Source organism: Diplotaxodon limnothrissa, linkage group LG22 (assembly GCF_057381915.1).
Source record: "Diplotaxodon limnothrissa isolate DT_005_m linkage group LG22, D_limnothrissa_male_GT1.1, whole genome shotgun sequence".
NCBI lineage: Eukaryota > Metazoa > Chordata > Actinopteri > Cichliformes > Cichlidae > Diplotaxodon > Diplotaxodon limnothrissa.
In genome coordinates, this window is record NC_140616.1 from 11,506,240 (window position 1) to 11,533,975 (window position 27,736).

At 42.6% G+C, this 27,736-nt stretch overlaps 1 protein-coding gene across 1 annotated transcript in view; it reads left to right on the forward strand.

Annotated features, from left to right (window-relative positions):
* Nucleotides 1–27,736, forward strand: part of samd12 (sterile alpha motif domain containing 12) — a 135,487-nt gene that overhangs the window by 24,042 nt on the left and 83,709 nt on the right. Inside the window, exons 2-3 of the mRNA XM_085346886.1 lie at nt 2,271–2,479; nt 14,688–14,817. Coding sequence (XP_085203012.1) covers nt 2,271–2,479; nt 14,688–14,817 — 339 coding nt within the window. The remainder of the gene's footprint in view (nt 1–2,270; nt 2,480–14,687; nt 14,818–27,736) is intronic.

Below are 27,736 nucleotides of genomic sequence, written 5' to 3' on the forward strand. Positions count from 1 at the left end.
GCCTCATCGTTGTCACTGATGAGGCCAATCACCGTGGTGTCATCTGCAAACTTAATGATGGTGTTGGAACCATCAGCAGGTCTGCAGTCGTGGGTAGTAGATAGCTGTCGTCCTTTTATACCCTCCCCAAAGCCTATGTGTCTATCCAAGATATCAAGGACATTCAAATATGTATTTATTGCAGGCAATTATATGAGACACATTGCACGGTTGTGCTTTTTTTTCCCCTCCTTTTTTCAAGTTCATTCGGTTACTCTTTTTAGACCTTTAAGTAAAGCCGAATGTGAGGCTTTCGAAAAACATGTTTTTTGACCTTTTATCCAAGCAGACTTCAGGTGTGATGAAAAGGGTTTTTGACTTCCATTCCACATGAATGAGACGCTGGTGTTTTTAGAACAAGTGCTCAGGTTTTATGATGACAAATGGCCTATTTTAGTGACACCTAACAAGTCACTGCTAGCTGTCACTTCTGCTCCTGCATCACTGCCTGATGAGACTAAAATAGTGTTCGAGTCTGACACCTCCTGAAAAACACAACTAAAAATAAGCCCTTCATGGAGGAAATAGTACGATACGGTTTTACACAGAGTAATACAAGCCTTCTGCCAATATGTGACTATTATCATTCATCTCTTACATGCATGCAAATTGATTCACAGGAATTGCTTTTGCTGTTTTCTTTTTTAAGTCATCTGCCTGAGACATGTCCTTGAATGCCAATTTGTGGCAGTCATAACACAAGTTTTTACACAGATTTCCAGTTGTTTTTTTTATCAAGGCAATCAACTGTGCAGGATTTTTGAGGGGGAAAAAAACAGAAGAAAAAAGGCTTTTGTGGCTAAAGATAAACTCTCCTGCTGTAGTGCTCAGCCAGTCTTGGGTTATGCTGAGAATGTCGTCAATTTACAATGCAATATTTTTCCATAAAAACTGAAAGTCTTAAGCAAGTGTAACATGGAAAAAAATTTAGTGTGGTCCACTGAAGTCCAAAGAAAATGTTTCTTTCCGTCTGGAGTAATTTGTATTTCGTGGCATGGCAACAAAATGATCTAGCACAGCTGGCATCAGTGACAACAGAGTCGACATGAAGTCAGGTGGGTTGCTGAGCGGCTTGCAGTTGTTACAGAAACTGTTGGCAGGTTACAGAATATTCAATAGCACACACGTAATGAGATGTGCCAGTTTGCTGAGAGACTAGCTGATCTGTGCTGGCACTGATATCATCTGATCTGCCAGGCCGGCAGCTGAGCTCGACTTTGTAGCCTGCCTGAACTTGTTGGAATTTTCAACTTATGGATGCCTGAACGCTGGCTTTGCTGGTAGTTCCACACTAACAAAATTCTCTTTGTCTTCTTTACTTTTAAGAGCATGAGATTCATAGAAGGGTCATTACATTAAGGATAGAAAAACTAAATTTCTGATGTATGAGACAACTCCTTTGCTGTTGTGCTTTTTCACAGTTTTCAGTTAAGTTGTCTTTTTGGAGAACTTGTCATGGTTCTTCTGTGGATGTTTGCCTGTTTATGTAAATTCCAGATTATCTCCGTGGGGGCATATCATCTCCTGCATAACTTGCTCATCTTCTTGTTTGCAGAAGATATTTTTGTGCCTTACATTTGGGTTGTTCTCATCATGTAGAATCATTCTGGGACTTGTCTCTCTGATGTTAGTGAATAATAGATAACACTTAGCTTTTTCCTGAAACTTTGCTGTTATTATTTATGCTCTAATACAGATTTTGGATAACTGTCTGCAAACAGTCCACTGTATTAAGAACTGTCTGGTAGTAGGAGACAGGTTGCATTACAATGAACTACTGAGACTTTCATTGGCTTACTCACCATAAGTCACTCTCTGCTGCCATCTTGTGGAATTTCTGAAGTGTAGCGTTCAGTGTGTGAGGACTGGGTTATTCAACATGTGTTGCTCACAGTTTGGAATTTCACCAGGAAATTTAATAATCTAACATTTAAGAGAACTGTAAAAAGAGACCATTAAAAAAAGATGTTATACTATTACAGAAACGATGTAGTACTCTTGTGTACTACACAAGCATTGAAAGGCCCATTTATAGAAAACTGCAATCTTAATTTATTAGCTAGTAGCTAGTACATACCTTAGCTAGTACATACCTGAACCTAAGTGATTCAAATGTAATGCAAAGCACCTCCAGTTAAAATTGCAATACTACACTTTCGTCCTATTTATGGCAAATGTCTGCTGTTACCCTTTGCTAATCACTTGGAAATGTTTGCCTCTGACACACTCAGCTGTTCACTGCAACCTGAGCCAGAATGGCATCGACCACCAGATGTGCCAGGAGAATATGACGTCACAGCTGGAGGAGGAAGAAGAGTCTGTGGACGTGGGGTCTGTCCTGCTGGATGACGACAGCCCAAGCTATCAGGATGTCAGCCCTCCTAGGTACCAGCGGCGCTCCCCGCCACACCGATCTGTCTCAGAGTCTGAGCTGACCCGGGTAAGACTATCTATCATAGCATAGCATATATTGTTTTTGTTTTTCAATTTTTAATTTTTCAATTATTAATTATTTAATCTCCTGTTATTTCAAGCATATAACAACTCCAACTCCTCTTTTTCTTTGCAAATCTGTACTCTGTGTCTCCATAGTGCCATATGGCAGCGGTCCCCAACCTTTTTTGTGCCACCGACCGGTTTAATGTCAGACAATATTTTCACAGACCTGCCTTTAGGGTGGCGCAGATAAATACAACAAAATAAAATGATACGAGCAAGACACAAACTGGGGTATTTTTCAAATATAATAATAAATGCGAATTCACTGTGTAATTGCCTAACTTTATTGGCAGCATCCTCCTACAATGACCAACAAATTGAGTGTAACATCCTTCTCTCTGTCCCTTAATACTCTCTGGTCACTATGGTAACGTGTAAATATTTCTTTGAAAACACACAACTACAACACGGGAAAAGACCCAGGGAAACCGAGTTAACGATAAAAAAAAACCCCTGGAAACCATAAATTTCACACCCGAGCCTCAACTGTCGCAGCCCGGAACCAAACGACTCACTGGTACCAGTCCGTGTCCCGGGGGTTGGGGACCGCTGCCATAGTGTCTTCATAGTGTTTTCTATCATACTGCAGCTAAGGGGCGCCAGAGTCAGCAGTTTTCAGACTCATGGTAACTGTAAGAGAAGCTTGGATTAATAAAAGAAAACAGGTGACTGATGGCTAATATTTATATTACATGTTTGTCCATTAAGTCTGTGAGTTAGACACGTGAGTTTAGAATTGAAATAGTCAGGGGGAGTGTGTTCTCACTACTGGGATGATTTGGGTGACGGTGCTGTGTGAGTATTGCAGGTGGCAGCATGCTGAATGACCAGTTGCTAGCAAATGCTAAATACACTGAACTGTTACATGTATTATCTTTTATATTATTTGGGGGGTACAGACTGTTTAATGTCTTTTGATGCGTAGTGTTTTGAAAAATTCAGGGCTGCTAGGTACATTTTAAAAAAGAATGTCTCTTTGCATTTGTTGAGGGAGTTGTAGTTTGATCTTTAACTGTGAAATTTTCAAAAGGTTTTTAATGCCTTTGAAAAATCCATCAAGTCCACAGACTGTGCGTAAAAGTTGGATATAAGCTCTCAGTGTGTCATAAATATATATTTATTTTAAAAGCCAGAATGGGCAGAATGAAAGTGTGGCTGTATAGAAGTCTATGAGAAAAAGGACCTTAATCCTCATTTGACTAAAACATTTTGCCCAGTTATGGTCTCAGCTGCTATTTTCTGATCTTTTTTCCTTTCAGCATAATGTTGTAAATCAATCAAATCTAGAGTAAAATAAATAAACCTGGAAATAAAACCTGCTTTGGGGGTGACTGTTATTTCAGTTTTTATTGCTTTATGGCTGATTAGCTGCAAACGTGTTTGCTCTACATTCTGGCTTGACAGCAAGCTTCAGGTTGTCCAATTTTTTTGTGTCCAAATTCCCAAAATAAATATAGGCCACCTCGAGCGCACTAAAAACTGAAATGATGAAAGTCTTAGTATTAGATTTACACTTGTGACCCCTCAAATTAGCTGCTTTGTTTTGGATAAAAGTGTAATTACTGTGTTTTCTTAAGTGCTAATTAGCAAATGCTGGAATGCTAACAGGCTAAACCAAGTTAATGAAATGCTCCACTGTATCTAAACAAAAGTATAGCACTTGAAACACTGTAGCACAAGTTCTCAGATCTCACAAGGAATTCACATAGCATGCTTAACTGCACTGTGGTGATATAACTGCACTTATTACTCTTATTTGATGATACATTGATGGTATTTGTTGTCACATTATGTGGACGGCACACATCCTTTTGCTTTCCACGCACAAAATAGTATGCCAGTCATGTAGATAAAGTAACCCCTTATGTTTCTGTCCACCTTGTAAGCACCAACAATAACTTTAATGTGGAATAAGCAGTGACAGACAAGCTGTTGTTTTCCTTGGTGTCCCTGATAATAGATGAAAGGACCCATCAACAGCAGTGAAGACTCATAAGTTGTTTCCTCTCCAGAAATAGACGGATTGGGAGAGTAGTGTTTACTTCCAACGTATGCAAACTGCCATATGCTCTTTTTCTTTCCTGATCAACAGTTACGACAATGAAAGAAGATTAAAGTACTTTGAGTCAGACACCAGCTTCTGTGTAAACCTCTTTGAAATACCAGACCTGCAGCCTGGCCTGGTTGAATTAGTGCAAACAGAAAGTTGCAGAAATTATTTGACAACTTTCAGCCTCAATGTCACATGTCCCTGTGCGATAGATTTAATATCTCCTATCTTTGGAAAAATCTAAGTAGACTAGTCTAGAAAGAGTTTAATTATGTCTCATAGTAATCTGTACTATCAAGCTTTGGAGACACAGGACAGATAGTATTTATTAGTACTTACAGGATTTGAGGTTAATTAAATGGTGTTCAACTTCAATTAGTATTACATATGTGTGCTATTATATGACCACATTCTTTCACATTCTGTATGGCTCGGCATATTATTTTTGATTTCATAAATATGCATGCACTACCAAGTCTAAATCACGGTGATGCTTCAAAACCTCCCGTTCCCTCATATCAAAGTCCTCATAAGTGAAACTCTCACCACTCGGCTGTCATCTAGGGAATGCCTCCTGGCAGTTATATGTGCAGTAGGTGATAATCTTAAAAAGCACAGAGCATAGAAACTGCAACCAAATCCTGTACTGTGATACTTAAAAAATTTGATGTTTATTTGCTGCAAAATAAGGTTTGAGCACCTTAGCGTCAATGTCTTTACCTGATCCTGCCAGAGTGTTTTACTAATGCTATAATTAATAATATTATGGGTGAAAAGCCAAGAAAAGTACACTTTCCTACATCTTTACAACAATCTTAACAACAACATTTGTGCTGCGAGCAGGCGTCAGTGGCTCATATGTTCCCAGGTTACACTGTTGTTTGGCTCCTTGCCTCCTCTGTTACAGTATTTTCCCCTTAGATTTCTCTTCAGCACTCCCTGATTGTCATGTCCCCTCATTACAATGTCTCAACTCATTTGCTTGTTGGTCTTTGTGTGGTGCCAAGTCAATGGACCCATCAAGGCAAGACCATTGAAGGTGCCGTGTGGAGTGTTGCACCATCAAATGTTGCTGCCCGGGGTGCATCAAGCCTCTCAAGTTTAACTGGGAACAGTTAAAACATCTTGCCATCAGTTCATGCCTTGTCTCTCCTCAGACCACTGCGGGTTTGTACTCAACAGTGCCAAACTGGGCCACTTGATAAGTGTTGCTCTTTCAGATATCGTTAGCTTCATAGCATAAGTGCCTAAGTCATTGACTTAGTCAAATGACTTAGGCAATTATGCTATGAAGCTAACGATATGTTCCCGTCCAGTCATCTGGCTGCAACTTCACCCTTGCCAGTCACTTAGTTCTTTACTGCTGCCCATTTGCGCAGCTTTAACAGCCAAATGTTCAGTTATAGTCTAATTAATCCCAGACCTTGAAATGCATCATTGTATAATCAATGTTATTCACTACATCTGTGAGCAGTCGTAATGTTTTGGCTTGTCCGTGTATATGCATATGAGTCCAGGGACTATATATCTTGCAAATAGAAATTCTAATCAAATGTTGTTGGCTGTTAAATAACAGCAGCCACGCAGATGAAACTGAGAGTCTGTATTAATTCTAGAGTCAACACAGCACTCGTGATTGATACCTCGCCCCGAGAAATCTAAATCCTGTTTAACTGAAACTTTCCGGTGCCACATTCGAGTGCTTTTTCAGCCCTACAAACACATTTCAGTTGATAGAAGAGAAACGTTACCAAGCTTCATCGGCTTTTCCGGTGAGAAACTCAACATTTTGTCAGGATTGCTGACTAAGAGGGAGAGTTTGATGCTAGGGCTCATTCATCTCATTTTTCATGTGGAGTGTAAGTACCTGTTTTAACGATCCATCAATTAGCACTGAATAAATGTGAAGACATAATAAATCCAGACCTTTGTGCCATTCTGTGGAACAGCATACAGCAGGTCATTTCAGTTCATCACATCAGCGGCGTTAATTTTTAAATATTGGATTAAAGTTGAATCATGCGCCTGCTCGGATTTATAATCGAGTCAAGGCTCAGCCATAGATTAAACATGAAGCATAAAACAGCCATTTAGACTCTGTGGATAGCTATAACATCCATAGCAAATAACCTCATCTCAGTCGTAATCAATATGAAGCCCAAGGTGAATATATCTTGTTTGGTGTTAACACGCCCTGCTATGCTTTATGGACCCCGCTGAATCCCAAGGTCAGGTGCTCTGAAGGGATCTGGTGTACTTTCTTTGATGTGCCTGAGTAAAGTTGGCATCGCCTGTAAATCCAATTTCAAACAGAGGCTCCTTATTAAGGCTTATTAATTTTTCCAGCACAGCGTGTTATTCTGTCAGCTATCCACAGCTCTCTGGACTCCTCTCTACCCTGTCCACTCACACATACACGCACCCGTATCACGGTTTCATCCCAATTCCTGTATGTAACAGATTAATTAATACAGGGAATTTTCATCTCCTGCCAGCTCTTGCCGAGAGAAATGGAGCGAGGCAGAAAGAAAAGAAAGCGAGAGAGAACATGCCAGAGCTGTTAATTAGCTGTGCAGTGGAGATAGGGCAGGCGACACAGGGCTCCGTGTCTCAGACACCCATTCACTCAGTCAACATGACATTAATGGCAGCTGCCTTGCTCTTCTTAGTGCTTCTCCGTCAGTCTGCAGTTAAACGTGGAGGCAGTGTTTAGTGGTGACACTAGAGGGTAGTATATAACAGGGAAAAGGCCCAGACGGACAAGGTCAGGGGGCCGACCCGGAGGCCAAAACAGTTCAGTTCCGGGGGCCGACCGTGTGAAAGGCAGCGGCAGTGGGGCAGGTCCGGAGGCCGGCCACGTGGAAGGTAGTGGCGGCGTTCAGGAGGGCGTCCATGGTGGCGGAGATGCCCAACAAGCGGCCTGGCAGATGACCGACGATGTGGAGGTGGTAGTAGGGGACCTGAAGGCTGCGTGGCCCCTGCAGCCCCAGGCGAAGCGGAGGCTGGACCAGACGAGGCGGAGGCGGAGGCTGGACCAGACGAAGCTGATGAGGACGCTGAAGCAGAAGCTGGACCAGGCGAGGATGATGAGGATGCTGGAGCCGGACCAGGCGACGAGGATGAAGACACGGAGGCTGGACCAGACGACGAGGATGAAGACACGGAGGCTGGACCAGACGACGAGGATGAAGACACGGAGGCTGGACCAGACGACGAGGATGATGCAGAGGCTGGACCAGACGAGGATGATGCAGAGGCTGGACCAGACGAGGATGAAGCCAAAGCAGATGCTGAAACCGGACCAGGCGAGGCCGAAGACTCTGAGGCCGCAGCAGGCGAGGGTGATGAGACTGCAGCTGGTGATGAGACTGCAGCTGGTGATGAGACTGCAGCTGGTGATGAGACTGCAGCTGGTGATGAGACTGCAGCTGGTGGCTGGACGGGCTCCTCGGGCCCCCCAGCTGATGAGGCAGATGGCTGGACGGGCTCCTCGGGCCCCCCAGCAAAAACAGTCTCAGAACCAGTGGGCACTGGAGCCCCTGGCACACACAGAACAGAACCAGCAGGTGCGGAGACCTCTGGCAGGAACACAACAGAACCAGCAGGCACCCGGGCCTCGGGCAGGAACGCAACAGAACCAGCAGGCACACGGGCCTCTGGCAGGAACGCAACAGGACCAGCAGGCACACGGGCCTCTGGCAGGAACGCAACAGGACCAGCAGGCACACGGGCCTCTGGCAGGGACAGAACAGGACCAGCAGGCGCGGAGACCTCTGGCAGAGACAGAACAGAACCAGCAGGCGCGGGGACCTCTGGCAGAAACAGAACAGAACCAGCAGGCACAGTGGCCCCTGGCAAACACATAGCAGACTTCAGCTGCCCAGAGCGTTGACTCTGCTCAGGCAGTGACAGCTGGGTGCAGTCCTCAGCTGGCTTCTTGACCTCCAGGGATCCAGAATCAGCTGGGGGCTGAACCCCGGCCTCTGGGGAGGCCCTGGAGTGTGTCGCAGTCTCAGAACTGGCCAGCTTTTGAGGACTGTTGACAGTATTGTTAGATTTGTCTCTCTGCTTGTAGTGGATGGGCGAGGAGCAGTGTCTTTCGGGTAGAATTGACTTGTATGGTTTTACAGGTGGAACAACTGACACAGGATGCAGGGCTGGTGGCTGCTGAACAGGAGGCTGAACTGAGGGTGACTGACATAGTGGTTGTGATGACAACGGTGGTGGAATTAGAGACTGAGCTTGAGGCCGTGCGGCTAACTGAGCTTGAGGCCGTGCGGCTAACTGAGCTTGAGGCCGTGCGGCTAACTGAGCTTGAGGCCGTGCGGCTAACTGAGCTTGAGGCCGTGCGGCTAACTGAGCTTGAGGCCGTGCGGCTAACTGAGCTTGAGGCCATGCGGCTAACTGAGCTTGAGGCCGTGCGGCTCAAATGAATAAACAGTCCTAGTATCATCAGAGCTGGTGTTAATGGTCTCTGGGTTATATGTCACAGTTTTAGCAGACCCTGGGTTGGCTGACACGGGTTTAACAGTTTCAGAAGAACAACAGCCCTTTGCTTTCACTGAAGTCTTAAAAATGCCAACCTGGGAGAGATCGGTTACCACGAAGGTAGGTAGGCTTAGCGAATTAGCTCCCACTGACACACCCCGAACAATCCCGGAAGAAAAAGTCTTAAGGTCCGAATTGGAACTGTTATCCTTCCTACTCACCTCAGTCGGCCGCTCTGATATCCTGGGGTCCGACTGTGGCGAGGGGCGTCGACGGCGTGAGTGCTGATCCCCATTTGAAGGCTGGACCGACGGGCCGGGCAGGACACTCTCCGTCGGGTCGGGGAGTGAAGCATGAGTTGCAGGGTGGGTGGTAGCAAGGGGGAGAAGATGAAGCTCGTTCAGAACAAAATTCTGTGTGAGCGGGTGAAGTGAGCTGAGCAACCAGGGGAGACCAGAAAGTAAGCGCTGTAGCCGAACAGCTATGCTTTGGCGGGATTCTCTCCCCTCATGCTCCAGCCATAGGTTAATTAATTTGTCCACTGAGTACATAATGTCCTCCCGGAGCTCCTCGGGCGGGTTGACTGCTGCTGGGTCCATAGTGGCCGGTTCGTACTGTCACGGCTGCCGAGGCGAGCCGTGTGGAGTTGGAAAAAGGACCCAAGAGCAAGCAGTGTATGAAAAGATTAGTGGAGTTTATTTACAAGGTGTCAGTGGCAGGAACAGAAAACGAATAATGAGACAAACTAACGGAAACCTAAACTGGGAAAACTAAAGAGCAACTAGAAATCCACAGGACACGGGGTGAAAGGCAGAGAGACGCAGACTGACGGAGGATACAAAAACGCAGAGAGACACAGATGAATGCAGAAAAGCGCGGACTTACATGGAGTAATACAGACGAACCGGCAACAGGCAGGAGAACACACAGGGCTTAAATACACACACCAGTAATCAGGGGATAAGAGACAGGAGGGCAACACAGCTGGGAGAAATCAGAGCTGACGGGACAGGGGAAATGTAAACTGAACACACTCACATCAGACATGAACCTTCAGAATAAAACAGGAAATTAACAGACAGAGAACCAGACAGGACACTGAACTTGACAGGCAGACTCATGAGCAGACACAATAACACCATGGACAGACAGAGGGAACACAGAGAAGTGGGAGCAGGCAGGCAAAGAACAGAAACCTAACAAATGGCAAAATAACAACAGAATACACACTCGGAATGAACAAAAGCATAAGGAAACACAAAACACTGAGTCCTCAGACTCAGGACCATGACAGTTTTTGCATCCTACATTTATAGTAATGTGCAAAAGGACACAACTTTCAGATACTGTTTACCTAGGCCAGTCACTTCACATACAAAAAACCCAATAGCTCTTTGGGAATTGTTATCATGAATTCAATATGCCTGTCAGAAATTATGTTTTGGTTTTTTGTTTTTTGTCTGCTGTTACAATAGTTAAAATTGTGTTTTTGCTTAGTTGTCTTATCTGTTTTGTGTCAACACTGGTTCATCCCTTGAGTAAAGTGCCATTTTTATGCCTGAGTGATTCATAGGTCAGTGCTGTTAAGTGGCTTAGCAAAGAAAAGAGAAAACCATTCCTTTAAAAATGATCAAGTACAAAGGCTGGAAAATCGGTGCAAAAGCAATGTCCAAAAAAATACTTTGAAAGACCTTCAGAAAGCCTAAAGACAACAAAACAACAAAGTCTGGTTGTTTAGAAGCAAAATATTAAGAAACGCTGACTTTTACACGCAACTTTTGGTACTGTGTGAACATTACTTCCATTTTTTTTTTTCATACCTGTTTAGGACAAAAAGGGAATCAGCTACGATTTATTCAACAAACACCGCTGCGCCTAATGAAGGCTACTAGACAACGGTTTTAAATAAAAGGAACAGCACTTTGCTATCAAATAGCTATCGAGTATTTGTTCTGCCCTTGTGTGCATTTGCTCAATAAATGAACTCTGCCACTTTATATTGTCCAGGGAAATATCCAGAGCCGAGGTTGAATTTGAGTTATTTCTGGTAACTAAGCAAAACTCAGACGAACTAATAAATCTGTTTCACTTCATAAGCTCCTTGTGGTCAGTTTAGCACTAAATTCAAATTATTGACAAGACAATGTCCTTACATGAGCTAATTGCTGCTGTAGTTAACATTTTTAATTGAGTGAAAAGCCATTTGACCCTGCAATCAGCCCGACAATCTTGGAGGCAAAATGAAAACCGCGGCACGGGGATGAGGGGGGTTTGCAGTTCTCCTAAGAAACAATTATTGCCGTACAACACCACTGCCAAATTCACTCTCTCAGTCACATGGTGTTTGTCTCTGGAATGCTTTTCAGCGCTTTTTAATTCCCAGCTCTTTTTTGTATTCCAATACTGTCCTCACAAAGGGGCCATGTGATTGCCTCTTGATTAATTTAGCTGAGTGCATTCATATTGGATCTTTAAATGCTTATCAGCGTTAGTGGGATTACATGCTTCATTATGTATGTAATAGTTGTTTTTTTCCAGTGTGACTGGAAATGTATGTTTATCGCAGACTCTGGTTCATCTTAGGGTTGTGCGTTTTCCCCCCAAAAGGCTTTATTTCTCATCTTTTAATTTTTGAGGTTGTCCTTGCTCTGTTGCTAAGGTAACGTGAAGAATACTGGAAGCTCTACTGGGCTTTCAGATATCAATTAAATCCAAGGACATCACAACACTGTACGCATATCGGCACAGATGGCGGTCATATAAATGTGCCGCGTGCGCGCGTATGCATTGCATTTATGCGCATTCCTTCCAGTGTGAACGCATTTGTGCGAACGGGCTGCACATGTGGATAAATGCGTGCGTCTTTGTGTGCTCGTTCCCAGACGTATTCCACTTAGAAATAAAGCGGGCTTCCTCTCTCACCCCTGCGCTGTCACTCAAAACTCTAATTGGCCTGGAGTCTCTTGAACACGGCTCTTTGAGCATGATTGTACTCTTGTTTTCTTCTCTGTTCTGTTTTCTCTCCGCCCTTTGGCTCTGCAGGCTGGCTGGCAGGCAGAAAGGCACCGGCTCACCTATTGTACAGGCCCAGGGAACACAGCTATGGGCTAAATCAGTGCAGAATGTAAAACACAGATGGCCATTGACTCACAAATGGGTTCATGGAAAATGAGAGAGTCTCCTGTGTCAAACTCTGCTGAGTCTACCATGGAGCACCAGGCTTTTTGCTTTTCATTCCTCTGGATCATCTGTCAGTCCGGCCATCCTTCACACTCCCAGCCTCCTCTCTTTTTTCTTTTTCCTCCTTTTCTACACTCTACTTTCTCACATGCTTTCATAACACACACACACACACACACACACACTCACACTCCTCTCTCTCTCTCTTCTTTTCTTCTCCATCCTTCACTCTTACGACATCCTGGCCTCCCTCTCTCTTTTGTCGCCTCAGGCTTATAGTCGGGGTTAATTAGCATTGAGTTGAGCTGTGTTTAATGGTTAATGTGGTTTCTTCCTGTAATACCACACCCTCCCCTCTCTGCAGTTTCTACACCTATCCTTTGCAGGCTGCCAAGCAATCGTATTAAGAGAGGCGGCCTCGCCTTTCTGCGTACATAGCTACCTGCTTTCTTTGGCTGTCTGTCACTTCGCCTACCTACACGGGATACAGACCATATGCCCAAATCAGCATGTACACATCCCTCAATTTCTCTTTCTCTCAGGGATGCCGCGTGATGAGTGGGAAGGAGCGGTGAAAAGACACCGAAAAGGCAAGAGTGAGGTAGCACCATATAATAAGAAACAGGTGAGAGAAGGGCGATGGGAGAGACGAGGGCTACAATATGCGGGGAGAAGAAGTGAGAAAGACAACGCGACAGATCTGACAGGGCCTGCGTGAGATTGAACGTTGGGGAGAGATGAGACGGGATAGAAAGGAGGAGCGAGAAGGCACAAGCCGGGAGAAATGCTGCCAGTACCTGCTGCTCTGCTTTCTTTGGGTGGAGGAAAGAGGGGGCTTCCATTGCTATGCCGCACCACACGGCAGCCAGAGAGCAGGCTGAAGTGGAGGGGAGTGGATGTGAAATTTTAATCACCTCTCTGTGTTTGTAATTTTAGTAGCCCCCTCAATCAAAATCAAATCCATTGCCAGCACTTTCAAGAGCAATCCGCTGGCAGTCTACTGCATAGCCCGCAGTTGAAGTAGTGCGTTTAAATAAGAAAGGTGTCTTGCAGCAAGACTGCAATGCAAAACAGAGAAGTGTATGCATGCACTCGTTCATAGTTCTCTGTCAAAACTGGCTACAGCTACAATGTTATAGGTTTTGGATACTATTGGCCCTGGATAGCAGTAAGTGTTGGTCCTCTTGTGCTTTTACAGTATGATATCTGTCTTTCTTATGGTCTAGTTTATTCTTTTTTTATTTCAGATGCCCATACAGAAAGAATAAAACACTGCAAGACTTCCCAGCATACAGCAAAAGTCAGTCAACAAGAAAACTAACAGGACACTTGAAGGGGCATACTTTTAATTTCCCTCAGAAGTGCACTAATAGTTTAACTCTTCATTGCCATTACACGTAGTACAATGAAAGTGTGGTACTGTCCCACATCGGCGCTTAAAGAAAGCCTAGCAAATCACAATAAATAATAAGATATACAGAGAATAACATATGTTCAATATGTGCAGAGACATTTGGTGGTGTTGATGTTGGCTGGTCTACTGCTTGTGTGGAAATATTCTTATACTGGTTTGGTGCATTTGCAGCGCTCAGAGCTTGCATGCATTCTTGACATCTGTAATTTTGATTAACGTGCTTATCAGGCGTTAAAGCAAATAATCAAAATAGAAAACTTAAAGTTATCCTCTAAGCTTCGTGTTATAATTCAGGGGCCAAATTTCCGCACATGTAAAGAGACGACAGCACAAGGTGTTCATCTTCTAGCTGCTTATTTCGAGTCCATGTTTTTGATCCCTTTGTGTTTCTCAGTTTTCTCCTCACAGAATTGATTTGCACAAATTAACACCACCTTTCTCTCAGTCATCATTTTTTTTGTGTGTGTTTAGATACAGATTTTTGTTGTTGTTGAGGAAAAATGAGCCATTTAGTGTTTAACTTTAACGCAAGCGATACGTTTCTCTGAGCTGTACAATGTGAACATATGTTGAGAACATATGTTTAATTCATACATAACAGTGTGTGTAATTCAAGATTAAATATTTTACTTTGTGCTGAGCTCCCAGCTGTAGATTTCATGACTGTCTTTTTAAACATTTTTCTGGAGTTATAGTGTAAAAAAATCACTTATTAGCCATTGATCACTGATGCAGAAGGGAAAATGTCACAAAGCAGCCTGTAAAAATTCAGATACACTAAAATACAGTTAAGAAGTGAAAGTGGCATGATCCCACCAGGTCAAAACGGAAAACACTGACACATAACAGTATTTTACCTGCATCTTCTAGATCAAACGATTTGACCAAAAAGAGGAAGCGGTAGTCCATAAACGTCATAATCAGGGTTTATTAATGGTTATAAATGGTGACTGTGTAAAAAGATTTTAAAATAAGGAGTTCTTATTTTTTTTATTATTATGTTTGTATCTTATACAGACAGGCTATGTGAAGCTGTCCAAGCCAGTGGCCCTGTGGACCCAACAGGACGTGTGCAAATGGCTGAAGAAACACTGTCCCAATCAGCACCAGATCTACAGCGATTCGTTCAAACAGCACGACATCACAGGTAGTTTTTGGCACCTGTACAGTGGCTTCATTTGAGGAGGTTTATGGCTTATTATCCACGGGTTTCTAGTAGCTCGTTGCTCTTTTAAAACCTGGTTGATTTTTTTTCCATTCACATTCATGATCAATAGGATAAGACGAAATGGATGTATAGATACTGAACTGCTATATCCGCTATATGGACAGTTTAGTAGAACTCATAGTGGCGGCTTTTAACGTAACGTAACATTACAAACATGTTTCCATTTGATATCAGTAATTAAATAAGTGCACTTCTGAGATACTCACTTCCTGAGAGCTCTGTGCAATCACAGAGGTTAAGCTAACTGTAGAATTTAAAGATTTAGCATTTCCTGCCTGGTAAACTCCAATTTTTTATTACCGGCTTATTTAGAAAAGGTGCAACATGCATGTGTGAAGAGTTTAAATATATTTGCAGCCACCTTTGTCAGACCTCTGCTAACTAATTAAAGAAAGTAAGAAAAAACAAAGCAAATCTGTTTTGCTCCTGAAAAAGTGCTAAAGTGCAAGTAACATGATATGCAGCAAATATCACAACGTTAAATCACTGAATATCTCTCTTTAAATGAGGTTTGGAGTCAAGTTCATGAAACTGGTACATTTATCACATCTGCTCTTGACAAAACCAGATCTCATTCATAACATCCCAGGTGCTTTCTGCACCCACTGTCTGCCACCTGCCACCCGGCCTACATCCCTCGCTTCCCACTTTCAGCGTTCCCGCCGAAAACAGCCGGCCATGTCAATCATCTTCCTAACGAGGCTACTCAAGGTCACTCTGACCTAACGACACTCCAGCCCGCGTGGCAACAGACGAGCGCTAATTGCCGCACTCTCTACCTCTCAGAGCACGAATGATCGCATTAATATGTTTATTTGTTGCTGTCGAGGACCTCCTCGACTCAGTGACTGGATGGCAGGATAAATCACTTGGTGGTCATGATGAGTGGTGTAATGACTCACGCTCCCATTTCACCCGTTGATGCATTTGTTCTGTTATACGTCTGCATAGAGGATTTTGAGATTTAGCATCTCCTGTTTAATGGCCTGAAAATATGAATCTCGCCGCTTTGCAGCTCAAGTTGCAGATATATCTCATCACCAGCATAGAGGTCTGAGAGATCCACAGTTCATTGCACGCTTGCTGAACCACTGCTGCGTTTTTGTTTTTTGTTTTTAAATCCGTTTTCAAGCGAAGGCATTTCAGCAGATTTTATTTTGTTTTCTTTTCACTCAAGGTAAAAGCTAAAAGTGATGTATTGACGAGTCACTTGTGAAACATTAGCTTCTGGTTTCTGTGGACTGATTCGGAGCTCGTGTGCTAAATAAAATATTTGCCGATTCAGATGACTTACAAGGCAAATATAAAAGGACGATTTAAAGGGCCTGCCTCTGAAAACACTCTTAATCACGCAGTTAGAGCGCTTATCCATCCACTCATTTGAAATTTCTCATGAGGTCCATATCTGAATACGGAAAAATTAATCTAACTTTAAGATTAAACACCTCTGTGTGCCTAACAATTCTAGTGCATCCAGTTAGTCTGTAAATTAATTACACTTTTAGTCTCCCAGTTAATAAAACCCTGGAACCTAGCTTCCTAATAGTGTATTAACTTAATGACCTGTGATTGTTATTAAGGTGTAATAATGTTTGCGGGCTCTAACAGGTGTGGAAAGGGTTAACCAAATGAAAACTCATGCTCATATTGTACACACACGCACACACATACACATTCACGCTGGCACAATTAGGAGATAATGACATGCACAAAACCTGCAAGTAATTCAGTTTGTCTTCACATTGAGCATTAATTAACAGAGCCCAATTAAAACAGGCCAAGCCACACCAATTGGGCTCATGAGGCAATTTGCATCCCAATCAATCTTTGAAATATTATGCAGATATTTTTCTGTTCCTACACTCTATTAGAATAAACAAGGGGGAAACAAATGATGGAATATTGTTGTGGAAAACAATCATGCGTAGACAAACAAACAGTGAGTATGAATACATTTATAAGAGCATGCAGGCGTGCGTCTGAGAATATCTATTTGTTCAGTGTGCTTGTCAGCCATGAGCTGTGACCCTTGAAAATCAGAACCATGCGTGCATGTGTGTGTGCGTGTGCGTACACATGTGTATGCATGAATAGATTTTTGGCTTTTTAGCATCGGAGTCTCCAGACCGTAGCAATTCTTGACTGTATTTTCTGACAGAAAAGTCAGCCCTCTTTTTGGCTGCCAGCGGTACTCAATCTCACTTGTCTTGGCAACGTAGTCGTCCCTTCATAAAGTAGCAAATCAATAAACGGTCTCTATTTCAGATCATAATTCAAACAGGCATTTGTGTCCTCCCGCTCCTGACATAAAACAGCGGCGAGGGAAATGCATTTTACTGCGGATCAGGACTGGTGCAACATTTTAACGTTGAGCGACTTCAGTATGCAGCAGCTGGCTTCCTTCTAGGCTCCTCTAACCTCTGCCAAAGAAATCAATGTTTCCTATCCTCCCTCCAGCCTCTGCTGCCAAGAAACCCTTTCCCTTCCTCAATCTTCACCTCCCACCCCCAACAGAGACGGCAGCGAATTTGACTTTAACACTCAGCTGCCATTAAAAATGCATTAAAGCATATTAAGGCATAATTAGATATTAGTCCCTAATCCGTTGTAATTACAAAGACAAAGCTCTTTTGGTTGAGAGAATAGCTTGGCATGGTAAATTAGTTAAACACACCGTTTCCGATACTTTAGATGTAATCAGCATAAAAGGTGCGATGACATAGGTAATCAGAAGCAAAGAGGATGAAGGAGGAAAAATGGGCGAGTCGCTATTAACTTATATTTTCTGTCAGAGGAGACCATTACATCACAGTGTGGAAATTCAGAGTGTCTCTAAGGGCGTACAGTGACTGAATTAGAAGCAGCTGTGGAGGCTGGCTGCAGGGGCTGGTTTTAGAAAACTGTCGAAGATGGGGGTCCAGATTTGAGTGCAGTGTTTTGTTTTGTTTTTAGGATGAACCACATTTATACAACAGTTTTCAAGTTAGGATTGGATGAGATGGTAAAAACTTCCAACCGGTTGCTGTCACACTAGCATATGCCAGGGTATTTGTGGTGGTGTTTGTGTGCCTCGGGGTTACTCACAGGGTGCTTTTTTTAAAAAAAAAGAAAAAAAAAGTTACCATCTGTTTATATTTATAGTTTCATAGTTTTAAAAAATGTGAATGTGTCTTGCAGTGAAAAGCACTTTGAATCGTCATCAGGACAAAAAAAAACTGTATAAATGTAACTCATAATCTAAAGAGCTTTTGTTTCATGAATGCAGTGATTTCTACAGACTGCTTCCAGGTAATAGATGAGAATGCAAACAGCAAATGAGTCAAAGGGACTAACATGGCTCCAAATCAAGTGGCGAGCCACATAAAAGATCCATCGGTGGTTGTTGTTTGAGTGATTGAGTTGTGGAGTGAGCTGATGAGCTCTTAGGGGGACAATCTGATCCACAGGCAGAAGGAATCATGGTTAATGAAACCATTAGCAAGGCGATTACATGTCAGTGTGTTACATGTTATTAATTACTGTCCTGCCAATTGCATGTTTAGAAAATGGCGTTCTTAATTTTCTTCATATAGAGAATTAAAAATTAATCTGTAGAGACCGTGAATGACTTGTCGTTAAATAGTGATATAATAATAAACTGAAAAGAGATATCCGTTTATTGATGAAAAGAGGGAAAAAAATAATGTCTCGGCCCAAAAGAGAAGCGCAGATATCCAAGTGATTGCAGCTCGTGTACCAGTGAGGCTTTTGTAACTATTTTGAGAAAATAGGACATTTATTCAAAGGCAACTTATCTCATTGCCACTATGTGTTCATATGATTACAGTCTCAAGCACAGTAATCGTGTCACACTGTTCTGCTTATGTCTCCCAAGTATTTTACTAGTGTGATTCAGCAATGGAAGCAAAGCCTGAAAGCAGGCAGTGCCTTAGAGAAGCCTGAAGGCATGTGCATGGCTTTTTTTCATTTTTTTTAAATGTTCTTATTTTATTTTTATTTTTTCTTTAATTTTTGTCTTTTTTTAAATGACATGCATTAATTATATACACGAATTAGGAACCCTGGTTCCAAATTGCTTCCACTGCTTTAGCCTACCTGTGAGTTATGATGAGGAGTAGGCAACGTGATTGGAATTCATATCAATTTACTACTCTTGAATAATGTTAACTTGGGTTTATAGGGGTGTATACTGAGCTCACTCCTGTCCTCACTCTACACCTACGCCTGCACGGCCACTAGCATCTACAATTTCATTGTGAAGTTTGCGGATGACACAACAATGGTGGGTGACAGTTTACAAGGAGGATGTCAGTGCCTTTAAACTCCAGTGCTAAGACTACCATCTCACCCTAAATGTTACAAAACCAGAAGAGATGATAGTGGACCTCTGGAGGTGTAGAAGAGCACATCACCATCACCATCAAGAGTGAACAGCTTCCGTTTCCTAGCTGTACATCTGGCAGACCATCTGGTCAGTTCACACAAACAGCATACACCTTCATAGTCAGCACAGTGTTACGTCACGCAGCGCAGTGTGATGGGTATGACCGCAGCATGGTGGCTGCGGTGACACCGGTGTGACAGCAGCGCGGTGTGACCTGTGTGACGTCACGCAGCTTTCGCAGAGGTCAGCGCGTTGTTACGTCATACAGCCATCGCGGACAGCAGCTCGGTGTTACGTCAGGGGTGTATACTGAGTGTTGGAGTCAAATTGTTAAATGTTGTCATTGTGTTACTTAAATTTGCAAGTCTTGGTTCAAACTATATGGTCAAAGACATTCTCCTGTTTCTATTGCTCTCCCCAGGCTGTTGAATGGTGGAGGAGGCTATAGTGTTTTATTATAGGGACACATCCTATGTGAAGGTTCTGTTTTAAACTTCCTGCCTTTATGACCCTTTGGTGAGCAGGAGGTCAGACAAACGCACCCCCAAACACACACACACTCACATGCATACACATACACGCACATGCTCGCACATACATGCACGCACACGCACACACGCGCACACACACACACACACACACACACACACACACACACACACAAAGACACAGTGTTTTAACCTTTTATAGCCATGGGTTTTTTTTTACAGTGGGTGTTTGTGTAAACTGTGTGTCACAGAAATAAAAGGCTGCAGGGGGAGATGGTTCTTCAAAGTGGTCTGACACCGAGGGCAGAAGGGCTGCTCTGAGATCCTTCCCTTGCTAGCATGTGAAAACCCGGTTGAGCTGTTCGTCTTGCTTCGTTAATGGGAATAAGTCTCTAAACCAGCGGGCCCTGTGGAAGCACAGACCCAACACTGAGCTCTCTCCTGTCCTCACTCTACACCTACGACTGCACAGCCACTAGCATCTCCAATTTCATTGTGAAGTTTGCCAACAATTCAACAGTGGTGGGTCTTATCACCGGTGTCGCGCGGTGTGACGTCATGCAGCCTTCATAGACGGCAGCGTGGTGTTACGTCAGGGGTGTATACTGAACTCTCATGTACTCACGCTACATCTACAACTGCACGGCCACTAGTATCTACAATTTCATTGTGAAGTTTGCTGATGACAACAGTGGTGGGTGACGGTTACAAGGACGATCTCAGTGCCTTTAAACTTTATTGCTAAGAGAACCATCTTACCATCTTACCCTCAATGTCTTAAGAAATAGTCCTCCAGGCTATCTGAAGCCATTCAGGAAGAAGAGGCTGAGGTATGCCAGAGAAAGAGAACCGAACCCAAAATCTGTGGCAATGTGTCTGATGGTGTGATGAATCCAAAGATCTGGTTCAAGTTGTTATCAGTAAAGAAGAGGTCAGGAGCAAGGTACAACAGTGTTTACAGTTATCTGTTTAGGTTCTGTCTTGATTTGCGCTGTATTTCAGCCCCAATATATATATTTCATGCTTATTGTCTGTGTGTATATGTGAAGATGTTTGTCGCTTAGCTATGATTTCAAGGGGTTACCCTGAGGATGGGGTCTCTCATAGGTAGTTCAGCAGACCAATCACATCTTCCTACCATCCTCCATCTTTATGGCTTCACTAGAAAAACCTTGAATAGTTTACAAGTTTTCCCTTCCAAGTAACACCTGCCCCATATATAATATCTCATTCACAAAGTGGTGTATGGAGAGCAATGTGCAATACTTGTGAATGGCTTGTTTTTGTGTAGGGTAAAATATGGGCTGTTATCATAATGGCCACTTAAGTGGATGGTGGCTTTTTTACGTGTCAGCCTGAATTGCTGTGATCTATTCAGCAGGACCAAGCTCTCTGCAATAAATATTTTTGTGTAAGACATCTGATTCTCCTAAATGTTTCCTGCATCAGTAAAACTAGTCTCACAAGGTTTCCTTAACACCATGCACATAGGACTGTATATGTGTTTACATATTTTGCTTGCCACATTTTTAATACCTACTATTTAGAAACTACGAATTCACAGTGCGTTTTAAGTGCAGCATGCCCATGCGCCACATAGAAATAAATGCAATATAGAAACATCAAAGGCCCAGAAAATCTACAGTATTCCACCAAAAAAGTAAATATTACCCAAATATAATTCTAGAATAATAACTTTCTTCTTCCTACTACAGCAATAGATAACTTGATAGTGTAGGTGAATTCAAGGTTGGTATGACAGATTCAAAGCAGGTTTCACCTGGGTCATCACAACCTCTCTGGCTCACAAGTGTATCCAGCAATCTACTTCATCTCGCAGAACGGTAGTTATCTAAAATGACAAGCGATTGTCCTTCCATAATAACCATCGAAAGATGGCTAGTTATTGCCACGGCAAACTTCAAGTCATCTCAGTAATTTAGATGGATTCCACAGTGTTAGAGTCCAAGTGAGCTGTCTGCATGTTGTTAGCTGTGGCTATCCAACAGAGTTGCAGTATAATGATCGGCAAACTTAGAATACATCAGTAATGGTGAAATCAGCATGAGGCTACTACTGATGTGACAAGTGGAGGATTGAGGCGGCTTATTATCTGTCTGGGTGCATGTAATTGTGTGTCTCTCCATCTCTGGTGGGACTGTCTTCATTACTTAGACTGAACCTTGTTCTCTCTAGGATTATAACTGGGCTTTTCTCCTACACTCTGCATTAGCATTAGCATTGGATCACAGGTGCTCAGTAGCAGAGGTGTGGACTCGAGTCACATGACTTGGACTCGAGTCAGACTCGAGTCATTAATTTTATGACTTTAGACTTGAAAAAATGTTCTAAGACTTGTGACTTGACTTGGACTTTTACACCAATGACTTGGGACTTGAATTGGACTTGAACCGGTTTACTTGAAAAGACTTGATATTTTACCCCAAATATAAAATTTAACATGCATATTATATAGAGATTGAAAACGTGACGTCATTCACGGGTAGAACCGCAAAGGATTCTGGGAACTCGTGGCAAGCGGTACTAGCGCACGCAGGCTTTCAATTAAAATCAGTTAAACAGCGATAAAAAGAAACACAAAAATGTCAAGAAGCCGTTGTATTATTAACTGCAATAGCCGGTCGCATGACAGCCACGGGAAGCCGACGGGTAAAGAGATCGGTTGTTATCGGATTACCTCGTTGAAGAGAAGTTCAAGCCATGTTTCCGAAGTAACAAAGACGCGACGGATGGCCTGGATTGCAGCCATTCAAAGACCAAATATAACGTCCCAGAACCCTCCAGCTCACAGGTTAGTCTGCTCCAAGCATTTACACGAAGGTCAGTGTTTTTTAGTAGTTAATACGTCATTTTCATAACATAATTAGTGATATAGGTTACAAGCAAGTCTGGCGCTGAACAGAAATTGTCGCGCTATGCTCCTTTATTTATTGTGCATAAATAATGAATTGTCCTGACACAATATTGCGTTTCGCTTCTGTTATTATGGTACATTGACAAAAACATATACTTTTATTCACAGGATAAAACAGGTTTTTTGTATCACTAATTGCCCAGTGCGATTACAGACTGCGGTAAAGTGAGCCGTCATTTGTGAGCCGCGGTCAAGCCAGCCGCCTCCTATCCGCGCGGTGATTACAGCATACAATATTGTTGTCACTGCTACATTTCTGTGATGCTACCAGAAATTATTTCCACTACTAATTAATTACCGTTGAGCTCAAAGGTCCTATTAATAAACGGTTAAGGAATGTGTATTTATGACGACGATTTGTGAGACTGGTAAACTTATGATACGTACGATGGTCTTTCGTTCTACACGGTGCATTTCAAGGTCCTGCACCCATCCGTCGGTAAACTGTACCTGGGCTTGTTGCAGTGACCTGAAGTTACTAAACTTCATGAGTGTATGCACTCACTCCAAGAACCGTATAATTATAAATATGCATATAAATATGCTAAGATGAGATAGCTGACTTCATCTAACTAGCAAATGTTGTCCAGGCTACGTTGGTGATACAGTTTTTTTTAATGTGTATGATATTTTTGTCATGCGATTTTAAAGCTGGTCCTACAACCGCATCCAAGAATAACATGCAGCTTATCTCAGAACTGTCGGTGAAAATTATTCTTGGAGCTAAGTTTAATTGAGCTGCATTTTAAAGAGGTGCAATTTCACAATTTGTGTATATTTTCTAAGTTCACTATTTTGTCATGTGTTGAGAAACACAGATTTTAAAATTACATGGTCTAACATTTACATTTAGCATAACTGCAACATTATTTTTTCGTTTTTTTTTTTTTTTTTTTTAAAGACTCGAAAGGACTTGAAATTCAAAGTTTCAGACTTGTGACTTGACTCGGACTTTTACACCAGTGACTTGAGACTCGACTCTGACTTGCCTGACATTACTTGAGACTTGACTTGAGACTTGAGGATAAAGACTTGAGACTTACTTGAGACTTGCAAGACAATGACTTGGTCCCACCTCTGCTCAGTAGCTCTAGTAGCCTTTTAGCTCCAGGGCTACAGGCAGCTGCGTGACTGAGACAATCAGTTGCCATTGACTTTAAGGACTTCAAGCTGCGCCACATCACAGTGAATACTAGTGAAGGATATGCCCAGTGCTGCCACAGTTTTGTCACTGCACGCTAGTTGAATCCAATTCTGTTATCTTGGTTTTATTCTTGAGGGGGATCCTATCACATATGGCAACAAGAAGTGTACTGGATATCCAGCGCTCAACACTTGCATGGCTTGTTATGCTGCGCTTGACAGATTGTCGTGCGGGTTTGGAGTGCAGTTTTCCAGATGCAGCTCGGTGACATTCATCCCCAGAGGACACCCATATGAGCACAGCTGAGAAGGAGATTTGAGATGAGTGACTGGTATGGAAGACTTACCTGAGGAAAAGTCTTAGAATACATTCCTGCTCCGTATCGAAAGCTTTGAGCACAGCTGCCAAAAATTGTCAGGGCTGAAAAGTGCCATTTTGGAAATTGGAGGCAGAGGACTGTTAATTTGCTGCCTTTGTACTCCTGTCCTTACACATGGCTGCCTCACACACAGCCATAATTAGTATGCTGTTTTAGCTCCACCTGCAAAATGAAGTGGGCTACTGCAGGATCAGTGTCTGGGTGTGAGTGCGTTGTCTGTATATGTATTTGTGTTTTTGCGTGCGTGTGTGTGTACAGATGCACTTTAAGCTCCCATTCATCACTGACTATGGTCACGCTATAGCTGCAGATTAATCTGCAGCCCAACACTGCTGCTCACCCACCACTCATTAATCTAATTCCCAGGGACAATGTGTTTGTGTGTACGTCGGTGTGTTTTTAGGAAGTATGTGTGCACAACATGTGTACCCATATTTGGTTTGTGTGTTAAAATACACAGAGTATAATGAAAATAGAGCACCTCATCTCCCTGCTGTTCAACACTTGAAATTCAGACATTTGTGTTGCAGGTAGAACATGTGCAGCAACACATACACACCCTTTCCTTTTAACATCCTACAGACACAACTGATAGACACATTTTCAAATTGCGTGTAAAAACACTAGAGTAGAACAAACTCTGCCTCTGTTTCTGTGGAAAATAGTTCAGTGACAAGGGTATCATCTCAATCCTCTCAACATTCAATTCACTACATGGTTGACCTGAATGAGTTGGGTGGTTGTTTATATTTGTATTTATTTTTTTGGATGGTGGTGGGTTGGGTCTCTCCTTATAGGCCTCAGGCAACTAGTTTAATGGCTTAGTTACACCAAAGCAAAAATAAGATGGCAACCTCCAGTTGCCCGGTGATTTACAGCAACCAGCTCATTGCCCACAGGTTGCCTGATGGGAGACAGCCTGTCTCCGAATAAATGAGGTCTGTCTCACACTCACTGCATTCACTCCCAGACAGATGAGGCAAATTTCTAATTGCAGACAGCTGATTGCCAACAGTTTGCAATCGTTGCCGGTATCAATTGGTTGTTTTTTTGTTGTTATATTCCTATATAAAAGCAAAGTTGCCAAGGGCCTTTGTCCTTTTTCAGTTAAATCGCCCTCCTGCTGCGAATTTCTGTTTCAGATCTATGACTTTCTTATTGGACACTTAAAGTAGATTACCATATTTTCCTCACTATAAGGCGCAATTAAAATCCTTTAATTTTCTCAAAAATGGACAGTGTGCCTTATAATCTGGTGCACCTTATGTATGAATTCTAGTTGTGATTATTGACCTCTAACTGATTTTATGTGGTACACGGTGCTGAAAAATCTGTCAAAAATGTTTTGGTATGACTTTGGTAAGCTACAAAGCCACACTGCTTGATGGATTGTCGGAGCATTAGTCGGGAGCCTCGCTTACCCAAAGTCAGGTCCCAAAGTCAAACAAACACTGCAGCATCACTGAGATTTTAAAACTGTCTAAATTCTTTCATCTTTAATAAACTGATCAGCGTTGCTGCTTTACCAGGTGTAACAATTAATTTTAACATCCAGGCATCCATGAAAACAGAATTTATTAACTTTAATGGAGTTAGCAGGCGTTAGCTCGCTAGTTTCCACCTAAACATGATATAGCATGTTCTTACTGAGAGATTTCTGAAAAAATTAAAACATACAGCTCTGCTATCACTTCCAACATAAATGACGACAGAAAACTAAACAGCAGTGACTTTTGTAGGGTTACTGAAGTTGGACTAGCTGGTATATAATGATGTGCTACGTTACAGCGACACAGCTATGTTAGCATAACAAACAGTGAAGCTGGAGGATGAATGCTAACCTTTTTCCACTCAATAAAAGTTAACGTGAGGGTTCCCGATGGTTAGGGACCAGTGTTGCCAACTTAGCGACTTTGTCACTATATTTATCAAGTTTTCAGACCCCCTTAGCGACTTTCTTTCTAAAAAGCGACTAGCGACAAATCTGGTGACTTTTTCTGGTGTTATTGGAGACTTCGTCATAAATAAATCTCTTCTTTATGTCTCTTCCCCGATGTTATTTCTCTCTCGTAGGTTACAATTACATTAGCATGGCCAATTATGCAAATTAGGCAATGACGTCATTTAGCGACTTCTAGCGACTTTTAGGACAGCCAATAGCGATTTTCCTTACTGAGGAGTTGGCAACACTGTTAGGGATAAATGCAATCGCATGGCAGGATGCTGTAAACGGACCAAATTTCAGTCAGGAGAACAACTTAGATAATCCATCAACAATACGAGGTTAGTCATTAATATACTGCAACAACACGGGAATAGAGCAGCTGTGATGGAATTCAACATAAATGAAGCAATGGTACGGAAGTGGAGGAAGCAAGAAGAATGAGTTGAGTAAAGTTTGACTTGATTTGTTTCACTTAATGCGCCTTATAACACGGTGCGCCTTATGGTCCGAAAAATACGGTAAATGTCCAACACTCATAGTTGAAACAGGGGTGTGTGTGATGTCCCCAGCTTTGTCCAGATCACCACAGCCTACAAATGAATTAACTGGATAAACACCAACGGCGCGTCTGCAACAATGACTTGCCACAATTCATCAGTTTTTGCTGCTTGATTAATGAGGACAGGAAAATACTAGAGCTTTAACACCTCAACGGCCAAAATTGGAAAGTCGAAGGGTTGTCATCTTTGCCTAAATTTCATAAATAAAAACTCTGAAGTAGCATTTAAATGGAATGAGCGAGAAAGGGGAATGAATGGAAAAGAATGATAGTGAAAAAAAGAAAGAGGGTAAACCCTTTCGGTTTTCAGAGATGGATGAAATTTCTTGTCTAATCAATATTCTGAAAGAGAACGAGCTGTGGTGACTGGATCATAGCCAGCATTTTTCTTTCTTGCCTACAGTAACAGGACAGTCATTATGCACATGTTGAGAACTAGATTCATGACCAAACGGTACGCTTTTAGGTCGGGAAAGGATGACAGTGTCACAGTGTGAGTGTGTAAACTATATGTTTTAAGTAAATGATAACTTAATGGTTTTCTGTCATGTTGTCTTTTTGCCATGATCTTTATGTGTTGGCATGTTAAATGAACTAAGGCCATGCTATATCATAGTGCTATAACTGTCTTGGCCAAGCAGCAGAACACCAGGCCGACATAATATTTCGTTCGCACCACTGTCCACACAGCCCAGGCCCTATCTCATTTTTCTTCTCACCTCTGCATTTCTGGGGCCTTTTACTGCTGATTCACTGTTTTTCTTTCGCTTCCTTACGTTCAGCCTTTCTTAAATCTTCTCCTCCCCTTACCTCATTTATTTCCTCTTGACCAATTTCCTCTGCTGTCCACCTCCTCCTTCTCCTCCTCTTCCTCTCCTCACAACCACGCTACAGTGCACAGTGTATTAATTGTGGTATGAAAAACTCCCAGCTGAGTCTTGGTGGGATTGTCAAAGCAAATGGCTCAGAACTGCGGGAAAGCAGAGTGAAAGCCTGGATGCCTT